General features: G+C 35.6%; 1 protein-coding gene across 1 annotated transcript in view; it reads right to left on the minus strand.

Moving 5' to 3' along the window:
• LOC103262870 (ral GTPase-activating protein subunit alpha-1-like) overlaps positions 1–26699 on the minus strand; it is a gene marked incomplete at its 3' end in the record, with an annotated part of 89297 nt that overhangs the window by 22295 nt on the left and 40303 nt on the right. The window contains 7 exon segments of the mRNA XM_008060512.2: positions 300–539; positions 3799–4007; positions 5357–5495; positions 10228–10343; positions 13907–14084; positions 16279–16322; positions 24842–24899. Of these exon segments, the coding sequence (XP_008058703.1) occupies positions 300–539; positions 3799–4007; positions 5357–5495; positions 10228–10343; positions 13907–14084; positions 16279–16322; positions 24842–24899 (984 nt within the window).

Raw genomic sequence — 26699 nt, forward strand, 5'->3', positions numbered from 1 at the left:
TGTCGAGGCTGCGGTGGCCGGGAGCAGCTACTGCACTCCAGTCTGGGTGACAGAGTGAGACTACAACTCAAAAAAATAAAAATAAAAATAAATAATAATTTCTTTCTTTCTTCCTTCCTTTCTTTCTTTGAAGAGATGCGGCTGGCCTCAAATTCTTGGGCTAAAGTGATCCTCCCACCTTAGCCTCTCAAATAGCTGGGACTACAAGTACACACCACTATACCTAGCTAAAAATCAATATATTTAATATTAAAGACAAAAGCCTTCATTAAAAAGTCAGGATACTGAAAGTGTTTTACCTGACGAAATATCTCTGTGACAAAGTTTACATTACTTCTTTTGGAAGAAAAAACTCTGCGAACTATTTCAATGTCTGTAAGATGTTCTTCATCAATACTACAGAGACTAGATGAGCTAGGTTCTCGCTCCGTGAGAGTGCTGGTATTGGAATGAGATTGTTCTGGTTCTGTAGCTCTGTCTGCTTTATCAGCATTATCATTTTTGTTTTCTTCTCTGGATACCAAACTAGCAGCTGCTCTCTAAAATAAAAACAAAAGGGGAAGAATATCATAATCATTTAACTGGGTGTTTTGTCATTTAACAATAAATACTGGCAGAACCCAAAGAATTCCACAAATAACTTACAGAACTGTTAAAAATCCGAGACATATAAACTAAATATGTCTAAATAACTAAATAAACTAAATTTAGTTTATTTATTTAAATATATGTTCTAGTTCATTTAGAATCTACTCTATATAATTAAATGGCAATGCAAAGAACTCAACATCTAAGTGACAAACAGATACTCCAAGATGTGTAGTAACTAATCATCTACCCACCTATAATTAAATTTGTCTCTCAGCAAGTCTGCAGTTCAAACAAGATACTAATTAAAGCTGGATGAAAGAATGACACAGAGGCAGCTCAGATTTTAAAAAATAAGTAAATAACTTAATATTGAACTACTTACCTAATAAAGTTTGAATGTTAAAATCATCTCTATTTTACCTTATGTAAAAATGAACACAAGTAAAAACTTCTTAAATAAACAAACAAAAACAAAGAAAACAAAAGTTATAACAGAAGTAGAAATGAAACTAAAAGACAGTGTCAGAAAACTTTACAGAAAATTCTATGATTGTTTGTTTTGAGACAGAGTCTCCCTTTGTCACACAGGCTGAACTGAAGTGTAGTGGGGAAATTATAGCTTACTATAACCTCCAACTCCTGGTCTTAATTAAGTGAGCCTCCTGCCTCAGCTTCTTGAGTAACTTGGACTACAGGCATGTGCCACCACAGCCAATTAATTTTTTTTCTTTTTTTTTTTTTTTGAGTTGGAGTCTCACTCTGTCGCCCAGACTGGAGTGCAGTGGCCGCTCCCGGCCACCGCAACCTCAACCTGCTGAGCTCCGGCGATCTTTCCACCTCAGCCTTCTGAGTAGCCTGAATTAGAGCCATGCGCTACCACACCCGGCTAATTTTGTTGATTTATTGTAGAGATGAGGTCTCGCTGCCCAGGCGGGTCTCGAACCCGCGGGCTCAGGCAATCCACTCACCTCAGCCTCCCAAAGGCGCGGGATTACAGGCTGAGCCACCGAGCCCGGCTTTTTTTTTCTTTTTTTAAGATAAGGTCTTCACTATGTTGCCCAGGTTTTTCTTGAACTTGTGGTCTCAAATGATCCTCCCACCTTGACCTTACAAAGCACTGGAATTAGTCATGAGCCACTGCACCTGACCAAAAACTCTATAAAAAATGATAGAATTTTCACCAAAACTGAAGACTAAGCCTAGGAAAAGGTCTTAAAATAGTAATAAGTAAATTACTACTGTTTTATGGTAGAAGTAGCACTACTCGGAACTATGAAAATGACTCCATGTTAACTCAATTTTTGGTCCTAGTTTTGCCATTCATAAAATAAGAGAGTTTAAACAAATGATCTCAAATATGCCTTCCCAATTTAAAAAAATCTACGATTTCTATTCATTAAGCTTTAGAATCAGAAAAATAGTTCTGCTTGATATTGATAGGTTGTGCATTTGGTAATTCTTCATAAAGAATGGAACAAAGTTTTGGGGAAAATGCTACATACAGTCTGCTACAGATAATTAAAAGACTAATGGGAATATAAGTCAAATTTTCTGAACTCTAATGAACTAAAACACACTCTATGCCTCCATCCTATTTTTATTTTTTTATTTTATTTTTTGAGTTGTAGTCTCACTCTGTTGCCCAAGCTGGTATGCAGTGGCATACTCCCAGCCACCCCAGCATTGACTTGCTGGGTGCTGACGATCCTCGCACCTCAGCTCTCCAAGTAGCCAGAACTACAGGAGCACGCTACTATGCCTGGCTAATTTTTTTTTTTTTTGAGTTGGAGTCTCACTCTGTCGCCCAGACTGGAGTGCAGTGGCTGCTCTCGGCCACTGCAACCTCGACCTGCTGGGCTCCAGCAATCCTTCCTCCTCAGCCTTCCAAGTAGGTGGAATTACAGGCATGCGCTACCACGCCCGGCTGATTTTTTTGATTTATTGTAGAGATGAGGTCTTGCTGCCCAGGCGGGTCTCGAACCCGCGGGCTCAGGCAATCCACTCACCTCAGCCTCCCAAAGGCGCGGGATTACAGGCTGAGCCACCGAACCCGGCTTAATTTTTTTTATTTACTGTAGAAATGAGGTCTTGCCAAGTTGTCCGGGCTGGTCTTGAACCTGCAGGCTCAGGCAATCCATTTGCCTCAGCCTTCCAAAGTGCTGGGATTACAGCTGAGCCACTGAGCCCGGCCCCTTCATCCTATTTTTAAAAGACTAAAGAAATTATCAAAAAATATATATATAGTTTAAAATTTTAAAAATTAAACAAGAAAATCTGAGAAAAGGAAAATTAAAATAGTAAAGATATTGTAATATAGACATGATCAGAAAGATGTACAATGAGGGAAAGGAAAAATAAAAAAAGGAGTACAAAAAAAGAGGTAAATTGTAAAATCTAATAAAACAGAATTTTAAATATTAATTCTGCTGTGGTGTGTAATTTTATTTATTTTTAAATTATTTTAAATTTAGGGGATACATGTGCATACTGCATAATGCTGAGGTCTGGGATTCTATCAAACCCATCGACCATACAGTGAACACAGCACCCAACAGGTAATTTTCAATCCTTGCCTCCTTCTCCCTCCTCCCTTTAGGTGCCGTCAGTGTCTATTGTTGCCCTCTATATCCATGTGGACCCATTGTTTATTTACCTCCTATTTGTAAATGAGAACATGTGGTTTTTGGTTTTCTGTTTCTGCATTAGTTCATTTTTATTTTTTAATTAAGAAAACTATTAATTCTACAATAATTGTTAGAATGTGGATGTATGGGCCAGGCGTAGTGGCTCAGCCTGTAATTCCAGCACTTTGGGAGGCGGAGGCGAGAGGACTGCCTGAGCCTGGGAGTTTGAGACCAGCCTGGGCAACTTGGTGAGATCTTGTCTCTACAGTAAATCAAAAAATAAGACGGGCGTGGTAACACATGCCTGTGGTTCCAGCTACTTGGAAGGCTGAGGCAGAAGGATTGTCTAAGCCCAGCAGGTCAACGCTGCAGTGGCCATGAGAGTGCCACTGCACTCCAGTCTGGGCAAGATTCCAACTCAAAAAAAAAAATGTGAATGTACGAAATATATTTACACAAATAAAATATGCCTATTGTTTGTTTCAAATGTGCTTTACACACTTCAGTTCTAACGCAACTGAAATCATAAGACTAAATTTCAAAAGCCATTTCTAACTTTACCAAGCTTGCATCTGCACATTACCTGAATATTCTTTGGCAAGACTTCACCTTCCATCCCAGGAATATGAGGTCCTGCATGTGGTTTTGGCTCCAGCCAGAAAGAAACTAGCCAACGAATGACAATAACACGAGCCTTAATGAAAGGCTCCTTTGTACAATAGATTGCTTCATTGGTTTCAGCATCCTTTTTTACCAAGACATAATGTGGCTTTGGTCTTGTCTGTGGGATATCTGTGCAAAATAAAAGGAAAACAAAAACCAAATAAGAAAAAAATTATGCTTACAAAAATCTACATTTTTTTCACATTTGAGAACACATTGTGATGCTACCCGGAATTTACAAGTAGCTGTATCCCATCTCCTACCTTGGAGAGATGAATCCCTTCTCTCTCTCTAATTTACTTTCTAAATAAACTATATTTTCTAATCTAAAAAAAATAGCTTTAGTACAAAAATGACATTTTAGAATTTCCTTGACGCTAGTATGGAAACCAGAAGAGTAAACCATATATACTAGGCTGATACATGGAAACATGTCTTTTTGCAAAATATCATCAAAATGTTCATGAATTTGCCAAAGTACAAACAAGCTTCCAGAGCCATTTAAAATTAATGAGGCCAGGTGCGGTGGCTCAGGCCTGTAATCCCAGTACTTTGAGAGTACAAGGCAAGAGGACTGCTTGAGCCTAGGAGTTCAAGATCAGACAAGGCAACACAGACCTCATCACTACAAAAAAATTTAAAAATTAGCTGCACCTTGTGGTACGTGCCTGTAGTACAAGCTACTCAGAAAACTGAGGCAGAAGAATTGCCTGATCCCAGGAGGTCAAGGCTGTGGTGAGCCATGATTGTGCTATTGTGCTCTAGCTTGGGAGACAGAGAGAGATCCTAACTCAAAAAAAAAAAAAAATTAAAATTAAAATTAAAGAGAGCTCACTTCAATTAACCTAAGACTGAAACACATATTCTGAAGTCATACAAACTGTAAGGTTTTGCCTAAGCCTGTTAATTGCCTACACTTGGCATTAGGAACATCTTTCTACAAAACAGACATTCCCACCTACAGACTCTCAATGTCTTCCATACATGGCAGAGGTCTGCTTCTAACCCAGGATTTTTTCCTCAAGGCTCTAGTTTCAAGGCTCCAACAGATATCTTAGCACAGCCACTATATATATAAATACTGGACAAAACGTAATAAAAATATGTATGACAATTTAATTATTCACACAGAATTTGAGCAAGAGGTGACAGAACTGTTGGGGGACCTTAAAAAGAAAATTTATAATATAGTCTTAGGATCATACCAAACACTGAAAATCAGCTTAATTGATAATCACAAATATTTATGGTGGGTTAATTTTTCCAGTGGATGAGAATCCAAAGAATACATGTTTTTTTAAAAAGATCTCTTCATTCTTAATAAAATTTCCTATTGATATAAATATACTTTCAATATGAATCTAGGCATGGTATCTCTACCAATCAATACAAATATAAAACATAATCAGTTTTCTGCAGTTAACAAATGTCAACTTTACATCTGTGTGATCTTTTAGAAAATTCCAAACACTACCTACCAAGTATAGGATGATATAAACTGTTCTCCTTGCAGATGTTTGGGAAAATGTAAGGCAAGTAATATTTCTTAAAATGTGAAAACAAAAATGAAAATCCTCTTTCTTGGTTTTCTTTGTTCTTCCATTCTAAACTTTTTACCTAAAAATAAACAATATAATTAGACTCGTTCCAGGAGACAGAATCTCTTCAATGCAAGTATTAGCTTTTATAAACAAGATTATAAAAGGTTACAATACACTGAACTGTTACACTGTGAAGATCATAATATACAGCATAAGGATAAATCTTTAAAATTGGTGTATTCTGAAAAACTGTGAAAATGACTCAATATTTGGCTCTACTAATGACTAAGATACAAATGTTCTTTCCCTTTTGCCCCTTCTGAATAATTCAGCCTAAAAGTAATACAAAATATATGGACATATATGGCCAAGGGTGTGTGCATACGTAAGCACATGTGTGTCCACATGTAAGCAGCGGCAGTAGTCAAGTGTAGATAATCAGAGCCTGAGCACAGAAAGCAGGGTATTCATGAAGGAGGTATAGCAGAGGGAGTAGCCCAGTGGGAACTCACAGCTGAGAAAGGGAAGGGAGGCGTCCGTGAAGTGGAGGAAGGAAGAACAGGAGAAGACAGAGCACTATAATATAGGGTGTCAGAACCCTAATAGGTAAGAAAGACTTCTAAGGCCCACAGTGGGAACTGGAGCCCAATAAAGTTAAGGAGAATGTGCAGAGAGGGCAATGGTAGTAATGGGAGACTGACTACTTACAAGGGGGATTGATTAAATAAATAAATACACTAAGAATAAAGTGAGTCACATTTCTCACTGACAAGGAAAAGAGCTATTAACATGGAAAGGAAGAAAACAGAAGGAACTCTGTGGTACTGGATTGAAATTTGGGGTACTGGTATGAATTTATAGTGTGAAAGATAGGAATATGAATGTGTGTGTATGTGTATACACTCCCTAGCTTTGACCACTAAGAAGATGCAGGAGAAGCAACACTCCAATAGCAGTGAGCATCCTAAGTGTCCAGTTCTTCGATACAATCTCTGCTAAAATGAATGATAGCACATTAGAGAAACCACAGATCCCAGAGTGAGCAACAAAAGGACTAAATGAGCCTGGAACATCTTATGGAGCCAGGAAATTAGTGCTCAAACACTGATGGAGATGAATCAAAAGGCCAATTATTCAGCTTGAAGGAGCTACAACTAGCCAAATCTAGAACAATCTGAGCATCAAAGTAAGTAACAGTAATGAATACTAACACATGGATTCACAGGAATACATAAATTCATGTTGAGATTAATAATTAAATAAACAGGGAAGGGAGAAAGTTTTTTCCTACACTTGCCAACTGCTGGATATATAAGTAATGATCTAAAATGTCATTTAGCCAAAGAGTGGAAACAACTCAAGTATTCATCAACTGATAAAGAGATAAACAAAATTTGATGTATATGTACAATGAAATTTTACTGAGCAATAAAAATGAAGTACTGCAACATCCTACAACATGAACAAATCTTGAAAACATCTGCTAAGTAAAAGAAGTCAGTCAATAAAGATTACATATTATATGACCCCATTTATATGAAATGTCCAGAATAGGCAAATATATAGACATAGAAAGCAGATTAGTGTTTGTCTAGGGCTAGGCATGGAGGTGTTGGGGGGATAAGAGGACTGATTCCTAATGGGGTATTGGATTTCTTAAAGAAGGACTAAAATATTCTAAAATTACATTGTGATGGTTGTATAATCTTGTGAATACATCTTTTTTGGGGAGGTAGGAGTCTCACTCTGTTGCCTAGCTCACTTCAGTCTCTATCTCCTAGGCTCAGATGAACCTCCCAGTTCAGCCTCCCAAATAGCTGGACTAAGGGCACATGCCATCATGCCTAGCTCATTTTTTAATTTTTTTAGAGACGAGGTCTTGCCATGTTGCCTAGGCTGGTCTCAAACTCCTCGGCTCAAGCAATCTTTGAGCCTTAGTCACCCAAAGTGCTGGGATTAAAGGTATGAGCCACCACACTTGGCCAGAATACACTTTAGAAAACATTGAACTATACATTTTAAATGAACAAACCATGTGGAATGAGCATTATATCTCAATCATACTATTTTAAAAAAATTACCAGATGGCAACTATACTAGTTATAATTCAGTCAAAAGTCTTCAGTGAATGCTAGCTAAAACATGAGTGAAATCTCTATAAGAAAGGAGATATCCCAATCTTCAAAGTTTTCAAAGATAAACAATCTCAACAAAAAAAAAAAAAAAAAAAAGAAAGGAGATATTTACATAGTTACAAAGTAATTCCCATAAAATACTTATTGATTATAAAAGTTAAAAGATTAAGATTACACTGGAAAATCCTGGCAGATACCACCTTAATCAAAAGATCAAGGTCAACACTGCTCATATATCACAATTAGTTCAAAATGGGCCATAAACCTTAACGTAAAACATAAAACCATAAAACTTCACAAAGAAAATGTAGGAGAATATCTTTGTGACATTTGACAGGCAAATATTTCTTAGAAACAAATTCAAAAAATTAGATCCCATAAGAGAAAAAAGTGATATACTGAACTTCGCCAACATAAAAAAAACTTATTCTTCAAAACAAAAACCAAAAAAAAGAGCAGTCTTCAAAAGAAGCCTGAAAAACAAATATTAAAATGAAAAGATAAGCTACTGGGAGAAAATATTTGCAAAAGATATATATTTGCAAAACATATATTTGCAAAACATAAAGACTTCTATCAAAACTATATTTTTAATAAGACAAATAACCCAATTTAAAAATGGGCAAAAAAAGAAAAAAGTGAACAGGTACTTCACCCAAGATATATGGATATATGACAAAAAAGCACATAAAAGATATTCAACACATCATTAGCTGTTTATAGAAAAACAAATTAAGATCACAATGAGATAGCAATACACACTCACTAAAATGGCTAAAATTACAAACTGACCATACAGACTGTTGGTGACTATGTGAAGTAACTATATAAGTCTTATACTCAGGTGGAATGAGAAAAGGTACAACCATTTGGAAAACAGCTTGGCAGTTTCTTAAACAGTATATACCTACTACATGACCCAGCCATTCCACTTGTTAGGCATTTACCCAAAGGAGAAGAAAGCATATATGCACATCAAGATTTGTTTACTAATATTCATAGCAGTTTTACTTTTAATAACCAAACACTAGAGACAACCTGATAATGCTATTTATCAACAGGTAACCGGTGTATCCATACAATGGAATGCCACTCAGCAATAAGAGAAGCAAACTATTGATATGTACAAATTGAACAATTCCCAAAATAATTACACTGACCAAGACCAAAAAAAGAGTATGTACCTTATGGTTCCATTTATATGAAAATATGAAAAATGCTAACTAATCTATAGTGACAAAAAAACACACCAATGATTGGGGATGGGATGGCAACATGGGAGTTCAAAGGGACAAATTATAAAGGGATCTGAGAAAACTTTCAGGGGTAACACATTTATACATTATCTTAACTGTGGTGATAATTTCATGGTTGTATACATGTAACAAAATTCATCAAATTGTAAACTTCTAATGTTGCAGTTTACTTGTATATCCATTGTACCTCAATAAACCAGCAACACCATTTCTAAAATCCAACTGAAGTAAATTCGTTCAAAGAAAAAGTTGTAATAATAACAGTAACAACTACCCACTACAGAACCCTTACTCCATTCTGTGCACCTTTTTATTTTAAGCATTTGCACTACCTAAACCACAAACACCAAAACAGAATAGGTATTTTTTATCTGTATTTCACAAATGAGGACACAGAAGCACAGGATAGTTAAGTAATTTGCCAAAGGTAACACTATTAGTAAAATGTGGAATCAGGGCTCAAACCTTTCAATCTGGTTCAAGGTCCAAATTAACTTTATAATGTTTGTTTCTGAGGGAATTTCTGAATTTCAAGAAACATATATGAGCTAATAAGAGTGTTTCCATCAATTAGGTCATGCACATTTCATATCTAGATGTAAATAGGTTACCTTACATGCACCTAGAAAGTCAAAAGGTACAAGCAGGTTTAAGTATAAATTGTACTTCTCCCTAGACCCTATCCTGTAGCCCACTTTCCTAGTTGTTACATCTATGCAGATTAGTTACTAAATGAAGAATTTATTAGTTTTTCATTTAAAGTATCACAGTCACTAATTAAAAATGAAAGGATTAGAAAATTAGGCCAATTGGCTCACATAGGAAGGCATATACATAGAGTCTACCTTACCAAGTCTCTCTCCAACTTCCTTTCTAAGCATTTCATAATCCCTCCAAAGATGTTGGATCCTCCAAAGAGGATATTAACACATTTTCAAGAGTAAAAATTTGCCATTCCTTCTTCAAGAAATCAAGCAAAAGCATCTACTTGACAGACCTAGAGTAGTTACTGTCTACTGCTAAGGTTTCCACTACACATGCAAGAGAAACATGTCCTCAGGATTTCTGTCTATCTGGCTGTAGTAGCCAAGACTGACTAGAGGGATATAGGGGAAAATATGGAAACAGAAGCTTCACAACTCAGGAATAACCTTATAAACAATGAAAAGTCTGTTCTACTCCAAAGAAGAACCTAAAATTAAAGTTTATACAAGAAGCATTGGGAAATATCCCCTAACACTCTCACTGTAAAAGCTTAAAGGCTACAACTAATTAAAAATAAACCATTGACTCTTTGGTTCCTCCCCCACCCCCCCACCCCAAGAAAATGCTATGATAGAATAATGGCAAGAGAGGGAAAAGGGAATTACCCACACAAGACAGTAAGGGGAGTAATATCAAAGAAGATAACAAGTACCTGAATTACTATATATTTTAAAAGTGCTTCAAGAAAATAGCTTGTGAGATCTTCTTGCCCTTTATCTCCTGATTGAGGTGGGACAAGAGGAGTAATTTCTTCTATAGTGACTTGAGCTATCCAAAGACAAAAAATTGTATAATTACAAAACAAATTTAATAATACAACAACATGATCAAATGAAACTTAACTGCAAAACATGAATGCAATGAAAACTGCTTGAAAATTTTCTAACAACTAAAACTTGAAATAAATCTGAGGTCATCCCTGAAAGTCCATCACAACAATAATAAACTTTAATAATCAGTTGTTTTGTGAACACTTGATTGAAAAGAAAGTGACAAAGGGGGTGGATATTGAGTAATTCCTATGCTGTGATTATAAGGGCATAACATTTCAGTTGAGAAATAACTTCTGATAATTTTTTTGTTTTTTGAGTCGGAGTCTCACTCTGTCATCTAGGCTGAGGTACAATGGCATGATCTTAGCCACCAAAGCCAAGACCTGCTGGGCTCAGGAGATCCTTCTGCCTCAGCCTTCCAAGTAGCTGGGACTTCAGGCACATGCCACTACACCAGGTTAATTTTTTCTTATTTATTGTAGAATGAGGTCTCATCGTGTTCTCAAATTCTGGAGCTCAGGCATTCCTCTCACCTCAGCCTCTCAAAGTACTGAGATTATAGGTGTGAGCTACCACACCCAGCCAACTTCTGATAATTTTAAATGTACATGAAGAATGTCCAAAAATTCAACAATTTGATGAAAAACATTAGCAATAATGCACTTATTCATCAAAGTAACAATCTGATAACACTTATTAAAAAAAAGAAACTTGGGTCAGGTACAGTGGCTCACACCTGTAATCCCAGCACTTTGGGAGGCCGAAGTGGGAGGATTGCTTGAGCCCAGAAGTTCAAAACCAGCCTAAGCAACACAGCGAGACCCTATCTCTTAAAAAAAAAAAAACAAATCAAAAAATTAGCCAGGCGTGGTGGCATGTGCCTGTAGTACCAGCTACTTGGGAGACTGAGGCAAAAGGATCGCCTGAGCCCAGGAATTCAAGGTTGTGGTGAGCCATGATCAGTTACTGCACTCCAGCCTGGGTGACAGGTAAGACCTTGAACCCTTCCCCCCAAAAAGAAACTTACATTTGTTACTTTTCAGACATTAAAAAAAAATTGATTATAACAAATGCAAGAAAATCAACTCACAACTAGCTGAATTCTCTTAAATCTTTCCTAAGCAGAACAATTAGCATCTGGTTAACAAATGCAGTATTTGTCATGAAACAAAGTGTGTGTCACCAAAATTCTTATCTTGTAACCTTAACGCCTAATGTGACTATATTGGAGATAAGGCCTTTAAGAAGGTAATTAAAGTTACATGAGGTCATAAGAACGGGGCCCTAAGTAGATAGCACTGGTGTTCATATGCAATAAGAGGAAGAGACACCACAGGGCTTGCTTTCTGTGTTTGTGCATACGCACAAGTACACAGAGAAAAAGCTATATAAGGATGCAACAAGAAGGTTCAGGTCTGCAAGCTGAGAAGAGAGCCCTCAACAGAAACCAAATCTGTGGGCTCTCTGACCTTGAACTTCCTGCCGCTAAAACTGTAAAATAATACATTTTTGTTGTTTAAGTCACCCAGTCTGTGGTATTTTGTTACAGAAGTCCTAGCCAACTAACATAATGCGATATATAATGTTTGCGCATGAAAGAATAAAGACTATATATTTATAACAAAAAGCAAAATCACTGTAAGTTATTTAAATTGCAGTACTGATACAGGAAGAAAATAACTAAAGAAGTGAAAAAATCACAATATTAGAAAAATTTAAGGTAAAAAGCACAAATATTCACTAATAAATGAAAGCAGAAATTAAACATTATTGAAATTATAAATCTAAAAATAAGACTATTATTGGAGAGTTATAAAAATTCAATTTTTATGTAACATTTTTACAGTCATCTACTGTACAAAATAAAGCACACTTGTATTTCAATGTACCTCCAAATAACTTCAGGATACAAAGTGATACATAAAAGAATAGAAATTAAAAATAAATGTTAAATGATCTGTATTAACTATATGTTTCTGATTATTAGAAATCTGATGTCTTGCACACTCTGGAGAAAATGTCGCTCCAAGGACTAGCCGATTCCTAGAGAGGATAAATGAGTAGCTGTGAGTGTGCCCTTCATATTCAAACAAGCCAACTAGAGACCATACGTCTACCCCATCCTCTACACTCACACTCAGGGCCATTATTCCTCTATCCTAATTACCCCTGGTCTAGGTACCAGACAACTAGGGACAACCTTTATGTCCCAGAGCCCACTGAAGTTATTTAACCCTTTGTACTCGAAGCCATCCTGCAGATCATCTACTAGCAACTCAACTGCACCTTTTTACAAAATAGTGAAAAACGAATCATTTCATATTAAACAGTATAGCATTGGAACCAATTATTTTATTGCAATTATGGCTGGCTTATAATGGCATTTTGGACATCAAGAAACTTACTTATGACAAAAAAAATCAAAATTTTGTGTCATATATTTTCCTAATGTATGGTAACATTCCAAACAGTCACCAACATGCATTGCAGGTTGATTGATACATGTTATGTAACAGTATAACAGTTTGATGTCTTCTACCTGATGTTTTTCTTTTTGAGCAGATAATTGCAGTCTTGTTTTTTTCCCTCTTACATTAATAAATACTATGTAATTTGGGCTGGGCCTGTAATCCCAGCACTTTGGGAGGCTGAGACAAGAGGACTGATGAGCCCAGGGGTTCGAGACCAGCCTGGGCAACTTGGTGAGACCTCGTCTCTACAATAAATCAAGAAAAATTAGCCAGGCGTGGTGGCACATGCCTGTAGTTCCAGCTACTTGGAAGGCTGAGGCAGGATGGCCTGAGCCCAGCAGATCAAGGCTATGGTGGCCAGGAGTGTGCCACTGCACTCCAGCTTGGGGGCAGAGTTAAGACTCCAACTCAAAATAACAATAATAATGATGATGATAATGATAATACTAATAAGCAATTTATTGTCCAGTCTGTTGTCTGAAGATGATGTGGAAGGACACACTTGTGATTCCTGAAAACGACTTCGCAACTGATCAGAAACCTGACAAATTTCAAATGGGGCATGGGTTTTTATATGGAAAAATTCAAGGAAACATACATTTTTGAAAAATGTGTGCTTTCATAAGTTTGTCCTGTATAATCACAAGCAATCTCTTTATGTCTCCTGAGAGAAAACATCCAAGTGGTTTGCTAGATTTATGGATGTCCCTTTTGAAAGGAGAGCTGAGTGCAAAGGGTTAAACTAGGTAACTTGAAATTTGCCTGTTTCTTCCCATAGAAACCATAATAAAGGTTCTTCTCCATGTTTCTCCCTGTTCCCTCTGCCTTCTGACCTACCCAGGAGCTTCCCCATGTAGCCCCTGTGGCATAGCATACCTATTCCTCTTGGGAACTATGAGTAACAAACTATTTTTCAACAACTCCCTTGATCTGTTGGCCACATCATATCTGAATAATAATAAAACTTTTGTTTTAAAACATTGCCTTGGATTACCCAGGTAATAAATGTACAGACATTTTGAAAAAATACATTAACAGACTATACAGAAAACAAAAATAATGATGGACAACAAGCCATGAATCTTACTTTCTTGAAGGTTTAGTGGAGGATTAATAAGATTATCTAAAGTTCGAGGTCCATGTTCAGATTGTGGTGCTGAAAATCCAGGGATTAAGCATGAAAACATCCAAAGCTGTTCTTTGCTACAGTTATTCTGAAGAGCTTGCAACCATAGTAAGAAAAGACGAACACCTTCCCGCCTAATCTAAAATAAAATAAAAACATCACATTTTTATTTATAATATAAATACTTTTCCATTTAAAAACTAAGTTTTTAAAAATCATCTCCAGATGGTGATTACAGAATGACACTTTGGAGAGAGGGGAAATGGGAGGGAAAGAGGAAGAAAGGGACAGACATTATAACCACGGCATCTATTGAACTCTCATTATTTAGAAATCTAAATACATAGATTTTAACAAGTAAAGAATAAACCTGGTCTCTAACTTTTTAATGGCATCAGATAATTTTTATTCTATAACATCCATTTGTGAAAAATCAGAAAATCATTTCCTTCTTGTCTACTTCTCTATCTCCTATCACCACCAGTCTAATTCAAGAAAAGAAGAGACAGAAAGGTGACGACAATGAGTTTTATAAAAGTAGGAGATTTCAGGGATCCTAAGGAGCACACTGTTAACTCAATGCTTTCTCTCTAAAAGTTCTGAAGTTATTAAAACTATTAAATTTAAATTATTAGGTCGGGTGCAGCAACTCACACCTATAATCTCAGCACCCAAGGAGAAAGGACTGCCTGAGTCCATGGCTTGAGACCAGCCTGGGCAACTTGGCAAGACTTCATCTCTACAATAAATCAAGAAAAATTAGCTGGGCGTGATGGCACATGCCTGTAGATCCAGCTACTAGGAAGGCTGAGGTGGAAGGATTGCCTGAGCCCAGCAGGTCAAGGCTGTGGTGGCAGTGGGTGTGCCACTGCACTCCAGCCTGGGCAACACAGTGAGACACCAACTCAAAAAAAAACTTAAATGATTAAAAGCAAAATTATTAAAGTTATTATTTAAGTAAAAAGTATCTAAAAGTCCTCTGAAATGATCTCACTTATGTTATTATTTGCCTATACGAGGGAGGACCCCCAAACAACCAGAATTACCTTTTGGGGGAGCAGGTCCCTTGCAGTATACTTAGATCAAATGGTCAACCAAAGTTTTTATATGGAAATTTTGAGAAGACTGTATCATGATTTGTGGAAAAAATGTCCTGAGTTGTGGCAAACAGGTGATTGGTTATTCCACCATGACAACTTACCTGCCCATACCGTGCTGAGTGTTCGGCAGTTTTTGACCAAACAGTATGACCTATGTGTCCCACTTTCCCTATTCACCTGATCTCGTCCCAGCAACTTTTTTTTTGTTTCCCTGGATGAAAAAAAGTCCTTAAAGGGAAACATTTTGCCGATGTGGAAGAGGTGAAACAAAAAATGGCAGAAGCACAAAAAAGCATCAAAACTGATCAGTTCAAAAACTGTTTTTGAGCAGTAGAAAAAGTGTCTTGATAGATGTATTGCATCAAACGAAGAATACTTCCAAAGTGAGTGAAGTTTAAACATTTAAGAAAAATTACAAAACTTTAAATAATTTTTTAAATAAATTCTGGGATTTTTGGGCTCCCCTTGTAAGTTGCTAGACAGCAACTTTGTGCTATTACTATGGATATCTATTAGGTATCAAAGCACCTAAAACAAAACCCTGAACATAGAAGACAATAAATAGCTGAACCAATGAATGAATGCTCTCCCATCAATAAAATAGGAAAAGAGAAATAGAAAAATTCAAATTCTGACAAGCAAAGCACTAAGTTCTTCACTAGCCTAACCTCACTGGTATCTGTGACAATTACTCTACTCAGAGTTTTGTTAATGACCACTGTCAAAGTTATTCAACTGCTGCCACTTTCATGGTTTAGCAAGGTAACAGGAGAAAGATACAGGAAAACCTATTCCTTTATATTGTTGGACTCAAGCCTAGATGCCAAAAGTATCTCTAACAATGCGACTTTACCTAACCCACAGTAAGATGTTTTTAGAATGGGCAGCTTCATTTACCACAACACATGAGATAATAAAAAAGAAAAAGAAACAAGAAGATTTTTATTTATATTCACTACTTTCATCTACGTCTAAGAATGGCTATGATAAAATGGAGAATAACTTGTTGAATGACTAAAAAATATTTTTTTCTTAGGGACCACAAAAAGGAAAGTGAACCAAGTATGTATTTTCATACAAACTGTTACTATATTTTAAGTGAACTCACAACAATTAAGTAAATTAAACAATCTTTAGGAAAAAGATGAGGCAGGAAAAGTAGAACACATGACATGCATGTTTTATTTGGCTTTTTTTCCTAAGTCACAGAAAATAAATGTAATTATACTCTACCTTTAAGGAGTTTCCTGTGTGGAGTAGTTTCTTTAAAATCAATCCTGAAAAGAAAATATGACTAATTATTCACATCTTATCTATCTCTAAATGTTAGAGTTCTCGGTCAGACTTGAAAACACTTTTAAACAAGTCCTTGGCAACCTCCAAATTATTATTGGTGACTTTGATATCCTTCTGGTCATACTTGGGACCAGAAGGGGTATATGAAAAAAATCACCTTTTCAACACATGGCTTATTGCAATTAAACATGATTTATTTTATTGACAATAGCTAGGTCTGAAATTACACTTTATACAACAATCTATTGAGTATCTTTTATTCTAAGACTATAATTAAATAAAATATTTTATCACTGATACAAAGAAAATCCACTAAAGAAAATTTTCATTTAGTTAACCACAAATTCATAATTCTAATATTTCTTAACATGTTTCCATTATCTATTTTTAAGTTTCCAAAAGTCTTTAATATTTCTTTTTATTTTAAATTATGAAATAATTTAAACCTACAATAAAATATTGACTATAACATTAACAAACATCCAGAAGCCCACCATTCAGCTTGAATAAATCCACACAAAGTTCCAAGTTTATTTCATTTATTTACCTTATCTCTAATGTTTTACATAACTCTACAGGTATCACGAAAGCCCAAATCATGTTTTTCCTTTCTACCCCAGTGAAAACTATTATCCAGATTTTGGTATCAATCATTTCCAAACATTTTTATATTATTACTATTCCAATACAATATAAATGATATTACACAAAACAAGTCATTTGTAAGCTGTTTCTCATATTTATCATTAGCTTAAGAAATTCATCTATACTGAGCTATACAGCTCTAGTTAATTCATGTTAACTCCTTATATTCTATTCTACTGTATGAATGTACCACAATTTATCTTCTTTACATCAGGACATTTAGCTTGTTTTCAAATTTTTGCTATTACCAAGAATACCATATTATAAATTTTTGTTCATGATTCTCTATACACATGTGGATTTCTCTGGAGTATACAGGTAGATACAAAATTACTTTCAACTTTATCAAATATTGGAAAATCCTCTCCGAAGTAGTTGTTACAATTAATAGTACTACCACACGGTTGGCAGCACAAAACATTGGTAGGTGCTCTATTTGTTTTTTGTTTGTTTGTTTTTCATTTTTATTTTTTAAATGTGGGGTACCATTCAGAGTTATATAAAAAGTATATAAAAGGTCATTTTACAGGTAAAGTCCGGGTCTCTCTTTGGTCCCCACATCAGCTGGTTTGAGATCAGATACCCTTAATGTGCTCCGCGGATCCCTGCCCTGCTCCTTCCCCGGGCAGTTTCCCACTACTGCCAATCCCTTTCTTACAGTATTATAATAACTGTTCAGAGTCTGCTTATAAGTGAGAACATGTGGTACTCAGTTCTTTGTTTTTGTGCTATATCACTGAGTGTTGCAGACTTTAAAGCCATCCAGGTTGCTACAAAGTTCATAATTTTGTCCTTCTTTATGACTGCATAATATTCCATTGTGTATATGTACCACATTTTTAAAATCCAGTCTACTTTTGATGGACAGCATGGTTGATACCATGTTTTTGCTCTTGTGAATAGTGCTGCAATAAACATGTGTGCACAGGTACCTTTTTTGTAAAATGATTTGAGTCCCTCCAGGTATATTCCCAGAAGGGGGCTGTTGGGTCATATGGGAGGTAAAATTTTAGATCTTTTAGGAATCGCCACACTGTTTTTCACAGAGGCTATACTAGTTTACACTTCTACCAAGAGTGTAGAAGTATTCCCTTTCTTCTGCATTGTCTCCAGAATCTGTTGTTTTTTGTTAATGATGGTCACACAGATGCTCTATTTGATAATCTGATGAATTTTAAATATCTTAATGACATTTTCATTTGATTTTCCTAGTGATATTGAGTATCTTTTCATTTGGTCAATCAGGGTTTTGTAATTTGCCAATTTTCAATTGGGTTATCTATTTTTTTCCCCAAAGTAAAGATTTTCTTCTGTACTAATTCTGTCAGTTCTATGAATTGGAAATATATTCTCCCAAACAATTCAATCACATTATTGTTAGGTGGAAGGATGGTATCTTCTAGTGTACACACGTTTTAAATTTTAATATGGTCAATCTGCCAATGTTCTTCTTTCTTCTATGTACTTTCTGTGTCCAAAGATCTCCTCCTCCATGTCATAGTTATAGTGATAAACTAAATATCTCTTCAAAAAGTTTCCAGTATTGCTCTTAATATTTACGTTCTAAAATCCATCAGAAAAGTATTTCCTTGTGGGAGGTAAAGAATTTGTTTTTTCCCAAATGGATAACCAACTGTTACAAATTGCTTCACGGTTTATAATGTTCAAATGAACTGAAATGCTGTCTCTATCATATTTCAAGTGTCCATATGTAAGTCTAGGTTTTTGGCTGCTTTCAATGTTCTTTTTCATTAATCTACCTGTCCATCCCTGCACCACTAATAGTGTCATTATTACTATACTTTACAGTATAACTTGTTTCTGTTTTTGTTTTTGAGTTGGAGTCTCACTCTGTCGCCCAGACTAGAGTGCAGTGGCCGCTCCCGGCCACCGCAGCCTTGACCTGCTGGGCTCTGGCGATCCTTCCACCTCAGCCTTCCAAGTAGCTGGAACTACAGGTATGTACTACCACGCCCGGCTGATTTTTTATTTATTGTAGAGATGAGGTCTCACGGCCCAGGCGGGTCTCGAACCCGCGGGCTCAGGTAATCCACTCACCTCAGCCTCTCAAAGACGTGGGATTACAGGCTGAGCCACCGAGCCCGGCTTGTTATAACTTGTTATTGAGTATGGAAATACAAACAACACACCCTCCTTCTCCAACTTATCATTCTTCCAAATTGGTTTGACTTTGATTTTCCACATAAATCTAAGATAAATTTGCTGGGTTACATTAAAAGTCCCTATAAGAATTTTAAGTGATAACTGTTATCTTTATACTGTCAAATTTATCACCCATGAATATTACATAAAATTCTATTTATTCAAATTTTTTCTTCTCCTTCAATAATCATGACATTACCATACATTATTCTGTTTTAAATGACTACAGAAAACACATTATTTTCAAACACACTGGACATTCTATGAGAGAAACTTTACTCTGGGCCACAAAATGTCTCAATAACTTTAAGAAGATTTGAAAAAGCATATTTTCTGACCACAAAGGAATTAAGTTAGAAATCACACAAAAAAATCAATGTTTAAAAACATCATATATTTGAAAACTTTAAAAACAAAAACACTTAAGTTATGGATTAAAAAAAAAAAAAACTCCAAAAGGAATATTAAAAAATATTTTCAACAGAATGAAAATAAAAACACAACATACTAAATTTTTTAAGATAAAGCTAAAACAAACCTTAGAAATAATTTATAGTTTTAAAAATCTACATAAAAAAAGATAGACTAATATCTTAAGCCTATAACATAAAACATTTGAAATAGAAGAGTAATAAGTGGACCTTGAATAATTATCATAATACTATAAGAAAGGAACTGTCAGTAGTGGGAAACTGCCAGGGGACGGGGAGTAGGATTAGCAGTTGAGGGAAACTGCCAGGGAAGGGAGGGGCACACCTCATCAACAAGGGTTCCTGCATAATGAACATTTGTATACCTAAGCCTGAATTGTACCCCATAACTTTAAAATTAAAGAAATAAATAAAAAGAAATAAGAGTAAATTAGACTCAAAGCACGCAGAATTTTTAATAAAATATTAAAAGACTAGAATGAAAAACAATGAAATAGAAAGCAGAAAAAGTATAGAGAAAATCAAACACACCAAAAAAAGTTATGTGCAAAGAACAACAAGTAAGACAAATGTAATTAGTCAGAGCAGGTAATAAAATGTGGGAGAAGACACAGATAAGATAACCAAAATTAAGAATGAAAAAAGGAGGCCGGGCTCGGTGGCTCAGCCTGTAATCCCAGCGCTTTGGGAGGCCGAGGTGAGTGGATTGCCTGAGCCCGCGGGTTCGAGACCCGCCTGGGCAGCGAGACCTCATCTCTACAATAAATCAAAAATTAGCCGGGCGTGGTAGTGCACACCTGTAGTTCCAGCTACTTGGAAGGCTGAGGCGGAAGGATCGCCGGAGCCCAGGAGGTCGAGGCTGCGGTGGCCGGGAGCGGCCACTGCACTCCAGTCTGGGTGTGAGACTCCAACTCAAAAAAACAAAAAACAAAAAGAATGAAAGAGGGGACCTCACTACTGACCCTATAGAAATTAAAGTGATTATTATAAGGGAAAAACTTGAACAACTTTATAATAAATTAGACAATGTAGATAAAATACAGCAATTCCTAGAAACTACCAAAACTGATGCAAAAAGAACTATACAATCTGAATAAACCTATAACAACTAAATAAAATAAAATAACACAAATATTACAAAGTCCAGAAGATTACTTTTGAATCTTCTCAAATATTTTACAAAGAAAAATATTCCTATTCATTTAAAACCTCTTTCAGAAAATAAAGGAGAGACCACTTTCCAACTTATCTATGAGACTGATTATCTGGATATTAAACCCAATACAGACATGACAAAAAAACAACCCTACAGAATAATATTTCTCATAAAGGCAAGCTGAATTCTTAAAAATACATAATAAGTACTATAAACAGTAACCAAGTGGGATTTACTTCAGGAATAGAAGGCTGGTTTAATATTTAAAAATCAATCAGTGAAACACTTGATACTAGTAAAATAAATGACAAAACCACCAATGACACTGACAATGACTGTATGCAATAGATGCAGAAAAAGCATTTAACAAAAATATAATGCACATTCATCATTAAACATTCACAACAAGCTAGTAATAGAAAAGAACTTCCTCAATTTGATACTAGGCAACTACAAAAAAACTAGACTTAAAATTATACATAATGGTGAAAGATCGCTGCTCTCTAAAATCAGGAATAATGCAAGAATGTGTGCTCTGGCCACTTTTACTCAACACTATACTAGAAGTACAATAAACAAAAAAGAAAGAAAAAATTAAAGTCCCTGGATTAGAAATAAAAAGGTAACTGTCTTTATTGGCAGAGATATAATCCTACAGTAGGAAATCCAAAAAAATACACAGAAAAACAAGCAGAACTAGCAAATAAGTCATAATAAACTAGAAACAATACAAATGTCCACTAATTAGTGAAAAGATAAACAAAATATGATAGAATCCATGCAATAGAGTACTATGTAACAATAAAAAGGAATATTGATATATGCTATAATATGGATGAACCAAAAAATTATGCTATATGAAAGAAGACAGATGAAAATTACTATAAATTGGATGGTTTCTTTAACATATAACATCCAAAAAGACAAATTTATTTAAGACAGAAAGCATACTGGTGATAGGAATGGCAATTGACTATAAATGGACTCAAAGAAATATTTTGCAGTGATGGAAATGTTCTAAAAATGGGTTGTAGTTACTATATATATTTATAGGTGGAACATTTTCAATGTGAAAACCCAACATGCTCCAAAATCTGAAACCTCTTGAGAGTCAATAAGACACCACAGTGGAAAATTCCACAAATGACCTCATGTAATGGGTCACACTCAAAATTCCAACACACAGTTTATTCAGTGTTCCCAAGGGCGTTAAAAACCCTCCAGTCCACTTCATCTGCAAAATATATTTTCTGCACACGCCCAGATGTCCCTACACAAGCATGTCCACAAAGGATAACAAAACAGCATGTGTGTACAGCAGACCAGACATACCAACAGAAGGTTCTCCACAATGCCCAACGTGGGGCCAAGAGCTAAATGCATTACTCACAGTATTGTTTTGCGTGTGATACAAATGTCATTTTGCAAGTTCAAATAATCAAGATTGTCCTTATGGATGCCTGGGAGAGTGATACCTTTGCTTTCTGATGTTTCAGTGTATACTTTGTTTTGTGCTCAAAAATACTTAAAATATTGTATAAATTTACCTCCAGGCTATGTGTACAACGTATATATCAAGGTATATATAAAACATAAATGAATTATGTTTAGACTTGGACCCCATCCTCAAGGTATCTCATTATATATGTGTCAATCTTCCAAAAACTGAAAAAAGTTGAACTCTGAAACACTTCCAGGCATTTCAGATAAGAAATACTCAACTTGTACTAAGAATCACTGAGTTGTCTACTTAAATGGATAAATTTTATCTGCATAAATCATACTTCAATAAAGCAATTTTTAAAAAAAATTGTAGAAACAGGGCTTCACTATGTTGCCCAAGCTGCTCTCAAACTCCTGAGCTCAAGCAATCCTTCCACCTCGGTTTTCCAAAGTGCTGGGATTATAGTCGTAAGCCACACTGCACCTGGCCTCTCATAAAGCAATTGTTAAAAAATCAACTAGAGGCCAGGCACTGTGGCTCACACATGCAATTTCAGTACTTTGGGAGGCTGAGGCAGGAGTATGACTTGAGTCCTGAGTCCAGGAGTTCAAGACCAGCATCAGCAACATAGTGAGACACTGTCTCTACAAAAAAAAAAAAAAAAATCAAGCAAGTAGATGGGCATTATAGCAGACTATTGTCCCAGCTACTTGGGAAGCTGAGGTGGGAGGGTCACTTGAGTCTGAGAGTTCTAGGTTGCAGTGAGCCATGATTATGTAGTACAGTGGTACTACAGCCTGAGTGACAAGAGTAAGACCTCAAGTCAAAAAAAAGAGAAATTACTAGAGTCACCGATTTTATTTTCTTTTATATAGAATACAAAAAAGGAGACAGAATTGTAGGATTCTTCTGAGTGACAAAAGAAAAACGACAATATATGTATTTTCTCAAGTTACAGACTTTTTTTTGGAATATTGTTAGTCATGACAACTAGGTAGCCTAAAATTCCTTCAGAGATTAAAGGCTACATTCCTCAGAAAATGCAATAAATCTTTGAAGTCAAGATGTCTCAAAATAAGTTTCTCCATAGACAGTCTTCAAGAACATTCTTATGACTATGAAATAAACAACAGAATGTCACTATTCTATTGAACATCTTATGTGCTTATTAGAGTTCATGTCTTCTTTGGTTTAATGTCTAACTCAAATCTTTTGCCTATTTTAAAAATTGACTTGTTTTCTGACTACATTGTATTGTAAAGAGTTTGTTTTATATATATCATATATATGCATATATACATAACTTTTTGTCTCAAACTCACCTAAAACATTTATTCTAAAAAGGTTTCTATTTAGAATTTTGTCTGTTTAAGCAGCTGCATCAATGTCCTTATCTGTCCAGAATTCCTTCTGTTACTGGAACTGCTAATCAAAATAGCCTACAGTTTCAAAGCCACAGGTAAAATCTCATTTAAAAATGTAGGGTCTAAATAAATCTATGACTCTCTTTTCTAAGAGAAATAATTCAATTTTACAAATGAATGTAAGGTCTATAACATTCTACTTCAACTATGTCTATCTGTTGGTTGTGTATTGCTCATGAGAGAAGGGGCATGAGAATAACTAGCAATCAATCCTAACATCATTGAAACACTGGACAAAAGCCAACAACTGCCTACCCACAGACTTACTTTAAATCTGAGGGGGTAAAAATAAGTCTTATAATAAGACCTTGGGAGCCCTGCAGTGATACTGTAATTCAATTCCAAGCAGGCAAGCATTTTCACTTAGTTCCTGATAACAGAAAATCTGTAGTCTCCTGCCTACTTGGTTGCTGACAGTAATGTGCAACAGGGTTTTGTGTTTTTTTCTTTTTCTTTTGTTTTTTCAACTTCTTTCATGAGTTTAGAAGCCCTATTTTGGCAGTAAGCTTAGCTCCAGTTTCCCCTCCACCCCACCCTCACACCCGACCTTTGTGTGTGTGTGTGGTGCAATCTGTCATTTCATATTGCTTGCTTTCAAATCTGGAGCCCATAATTTCCAACCTACTTGCTCTTTGCATTTTTCTTCCATTTCTGACTCACAGAGATATCCACCCTTGATGCTGAGCCTGCTTTTTAATTTTTTTGGAGTCAGGGTCTCACTCTGTTACCCAGGCTGGAGTGCAATGGCACAATCACAGACAGCTCACTACCCTCAACTTCCTGGCCCAAGTGATCCTCCTGTCTCAACCTCCCGAGTAGCTGAGACTACAGATATATGTCACCACGCCCAGCTAATTTTCTGATGTTTTTGTAGAGATGAGATCTCCTTACGTTGCCCAAGCTAGTCCTGAACTCCTAAGCTTGGGCATTCCTCCTGCTTCGGCTGGGATTACAGCCAGGAGCTACTGTGCTGGACTATTTTTTGTTTGTTTTATAGTAATCATCATTGTTTATGTGTTCAGAGTAGAGGAAGTGGTAAATTTAAAAAACCTACTATGCCATTTGATTGGAAATCCTTCATCTACCTTTTTCTTATATTCCCAATAAGTTCCGGTATTAATTGTTTTTACTAAACCATAAACTATGAATTAATTTCAAATAACAACCAATTCATTAAAGAGCATTTTCATATATTATCATTTCTTTTCAACGTGAAATACATACTTAAATTACTTACCAATACTATGAAACTGCCAACGCTGATGAATTCTTTCTGGAAGAAGTTGTAAAATTTTCTAAAAATCAATATATATATAAAAAAAGAAAAAGAATGAGAAGTAATGAGTTCACATTCTGTAAAATGTGAAAAATTTAAAAACTTACTAAGTCTTTTAAAGTTTCCATGTAAAAGATAATAAAGACTCATGCCTGTAATCCCAGCACTTTGAAAGGCTGAGATGCGAGAAGTACATGAGCCTAGGAGTTCAAGATTAGTCTGGGGAATGTTGCAAGATCTTGTCTCTGTATTTTTTTTTTAAAAAGTAAAACAGTAATATAGAAAGTAAGTATATTTCTTCCTAATGATTAAGTACTACTTCCAATGTATTTCAAAATGCTTATTTACTATTGCTAGAACTTCTTTTTTTTTTCCTTTAGAGATAGAGTCTAGCTATGTTGCCCGAGCTAGAGCACAGTGGTTATTCACAGGTGTAATCATAGTGTACTGTAGCCCCGAACTCCTTGGTTCAAGCAACCCTCCTGTTTCAGTCTCCCAAGTAGCTAGAACTACAGGCATGCACCATGGTGCCTAGTAATTCCTAGAGTTTCTGTATTGTGGATTTCACTAATGAGTTTCAATTCTTCCAGATATTAACATTTGTGATGTTTTCTCTTTCTTCCAGTAGTTCTTTCTCCTTTTTTGATAAACCTAGGGGAAACAGTTTGACTTCATGAAAATCCCATCAAATACTTATAACTGAGTTAATTCATGTGAACCCAGAGTACTTAGATGCTGTGAAGGATACAAGAATGAGAGCAAAATTTAAAAATTTAGGAGCTCTCAAATTTAGCTAACATATATAGGTTCCCATTAATTGATAATAAATACTTTGTAAAACATGTCTAAAATTCTGCCTTTTATTTCCTATACGACTGCACCTGTATGGATTACTCTAGATCAACAATAGCTACCTCACTGCTTCACTGCTTAACAATGCTCTCAATACTCATCCACTTGCTGAATGACATTTGTGTGTCTGCTGTTGCTGCTGCTCTTATCACCATTATTATTAAAAACATCATTTGTTGAATGCTCATAAGGGCCAAACACTACATACCTTATATACTAGCATTTCATTAACCCTTTTAATCATCTCCAAAGGAGGATCTATTAATCTAACTTAACAAATGAGGAAAGGAATTAAGTAGGATGCTAGTTAGAAAGCTAGAAAGTGGAGGAACAGAGATTCCAACCTCAATATGACTATTTCCAAAATGTGTGCCTAAGTATTATTTTGATCAAAGGAAGACATGCATTCTTTATACTTCTATCATCCCTTTGATATCATCTTCTTTAGATTACCTCATATAGAGAATGATAAAGAAATTTTAAAGTTCTATACAGATAAATGCTGGTCCCACATCAAATACATGAAGTTTTTTACCTGTGCCCTTCCTATATGTATCCCACAGCTAGCCGATAATTGTGCAATTGTATTCATTTTGCTATAGAAACAGATACAATAACAGAAAAGTTGAAAAGATAAACTCATAAACTATTCAAAAGCATTTCTAAATTATGACTACTAATTATACTTTGGGGGCTGTGGAACAGGGTTCAGAAACTACCTATGGATGGATTTAGAGTCTATCACACTCAGAATATTCATTATTGGGGAATGGGCCCCCACCACTGCACAATACGTCCATGTAATGAATATGCATGTGTACCCCCTGAATCTAAATTTTTCTAAAAAGTATACTTTAGATTTAGGTCCGTACATCTTTTTTATGTGATTAATAAAAAAAATAAAAGAAATTATATGTGCCCTTAACTACACGGGAAGAATAAAACATATAAATCTGTGCCATATTAT

The sequence above is a fragment of the Carlito syrichta genome, unplaced genomic scaffold, assembly GCF_000164805.1.
Source record: "Carlito syrichta isolate Samal-C Ts95f unplaced genomic scaffold, Tarsius_syrichta-2.0.1 Scaffold304637, whole genome shotgun sequence".
In the NCBI taxonomy this organism is placed as follows: domain Eukaryota; kingdom Metazoa; phylum Chordata; class Mammalia; order Primates; family Tarsiidae; genus Carlito; species Carlito syrichta.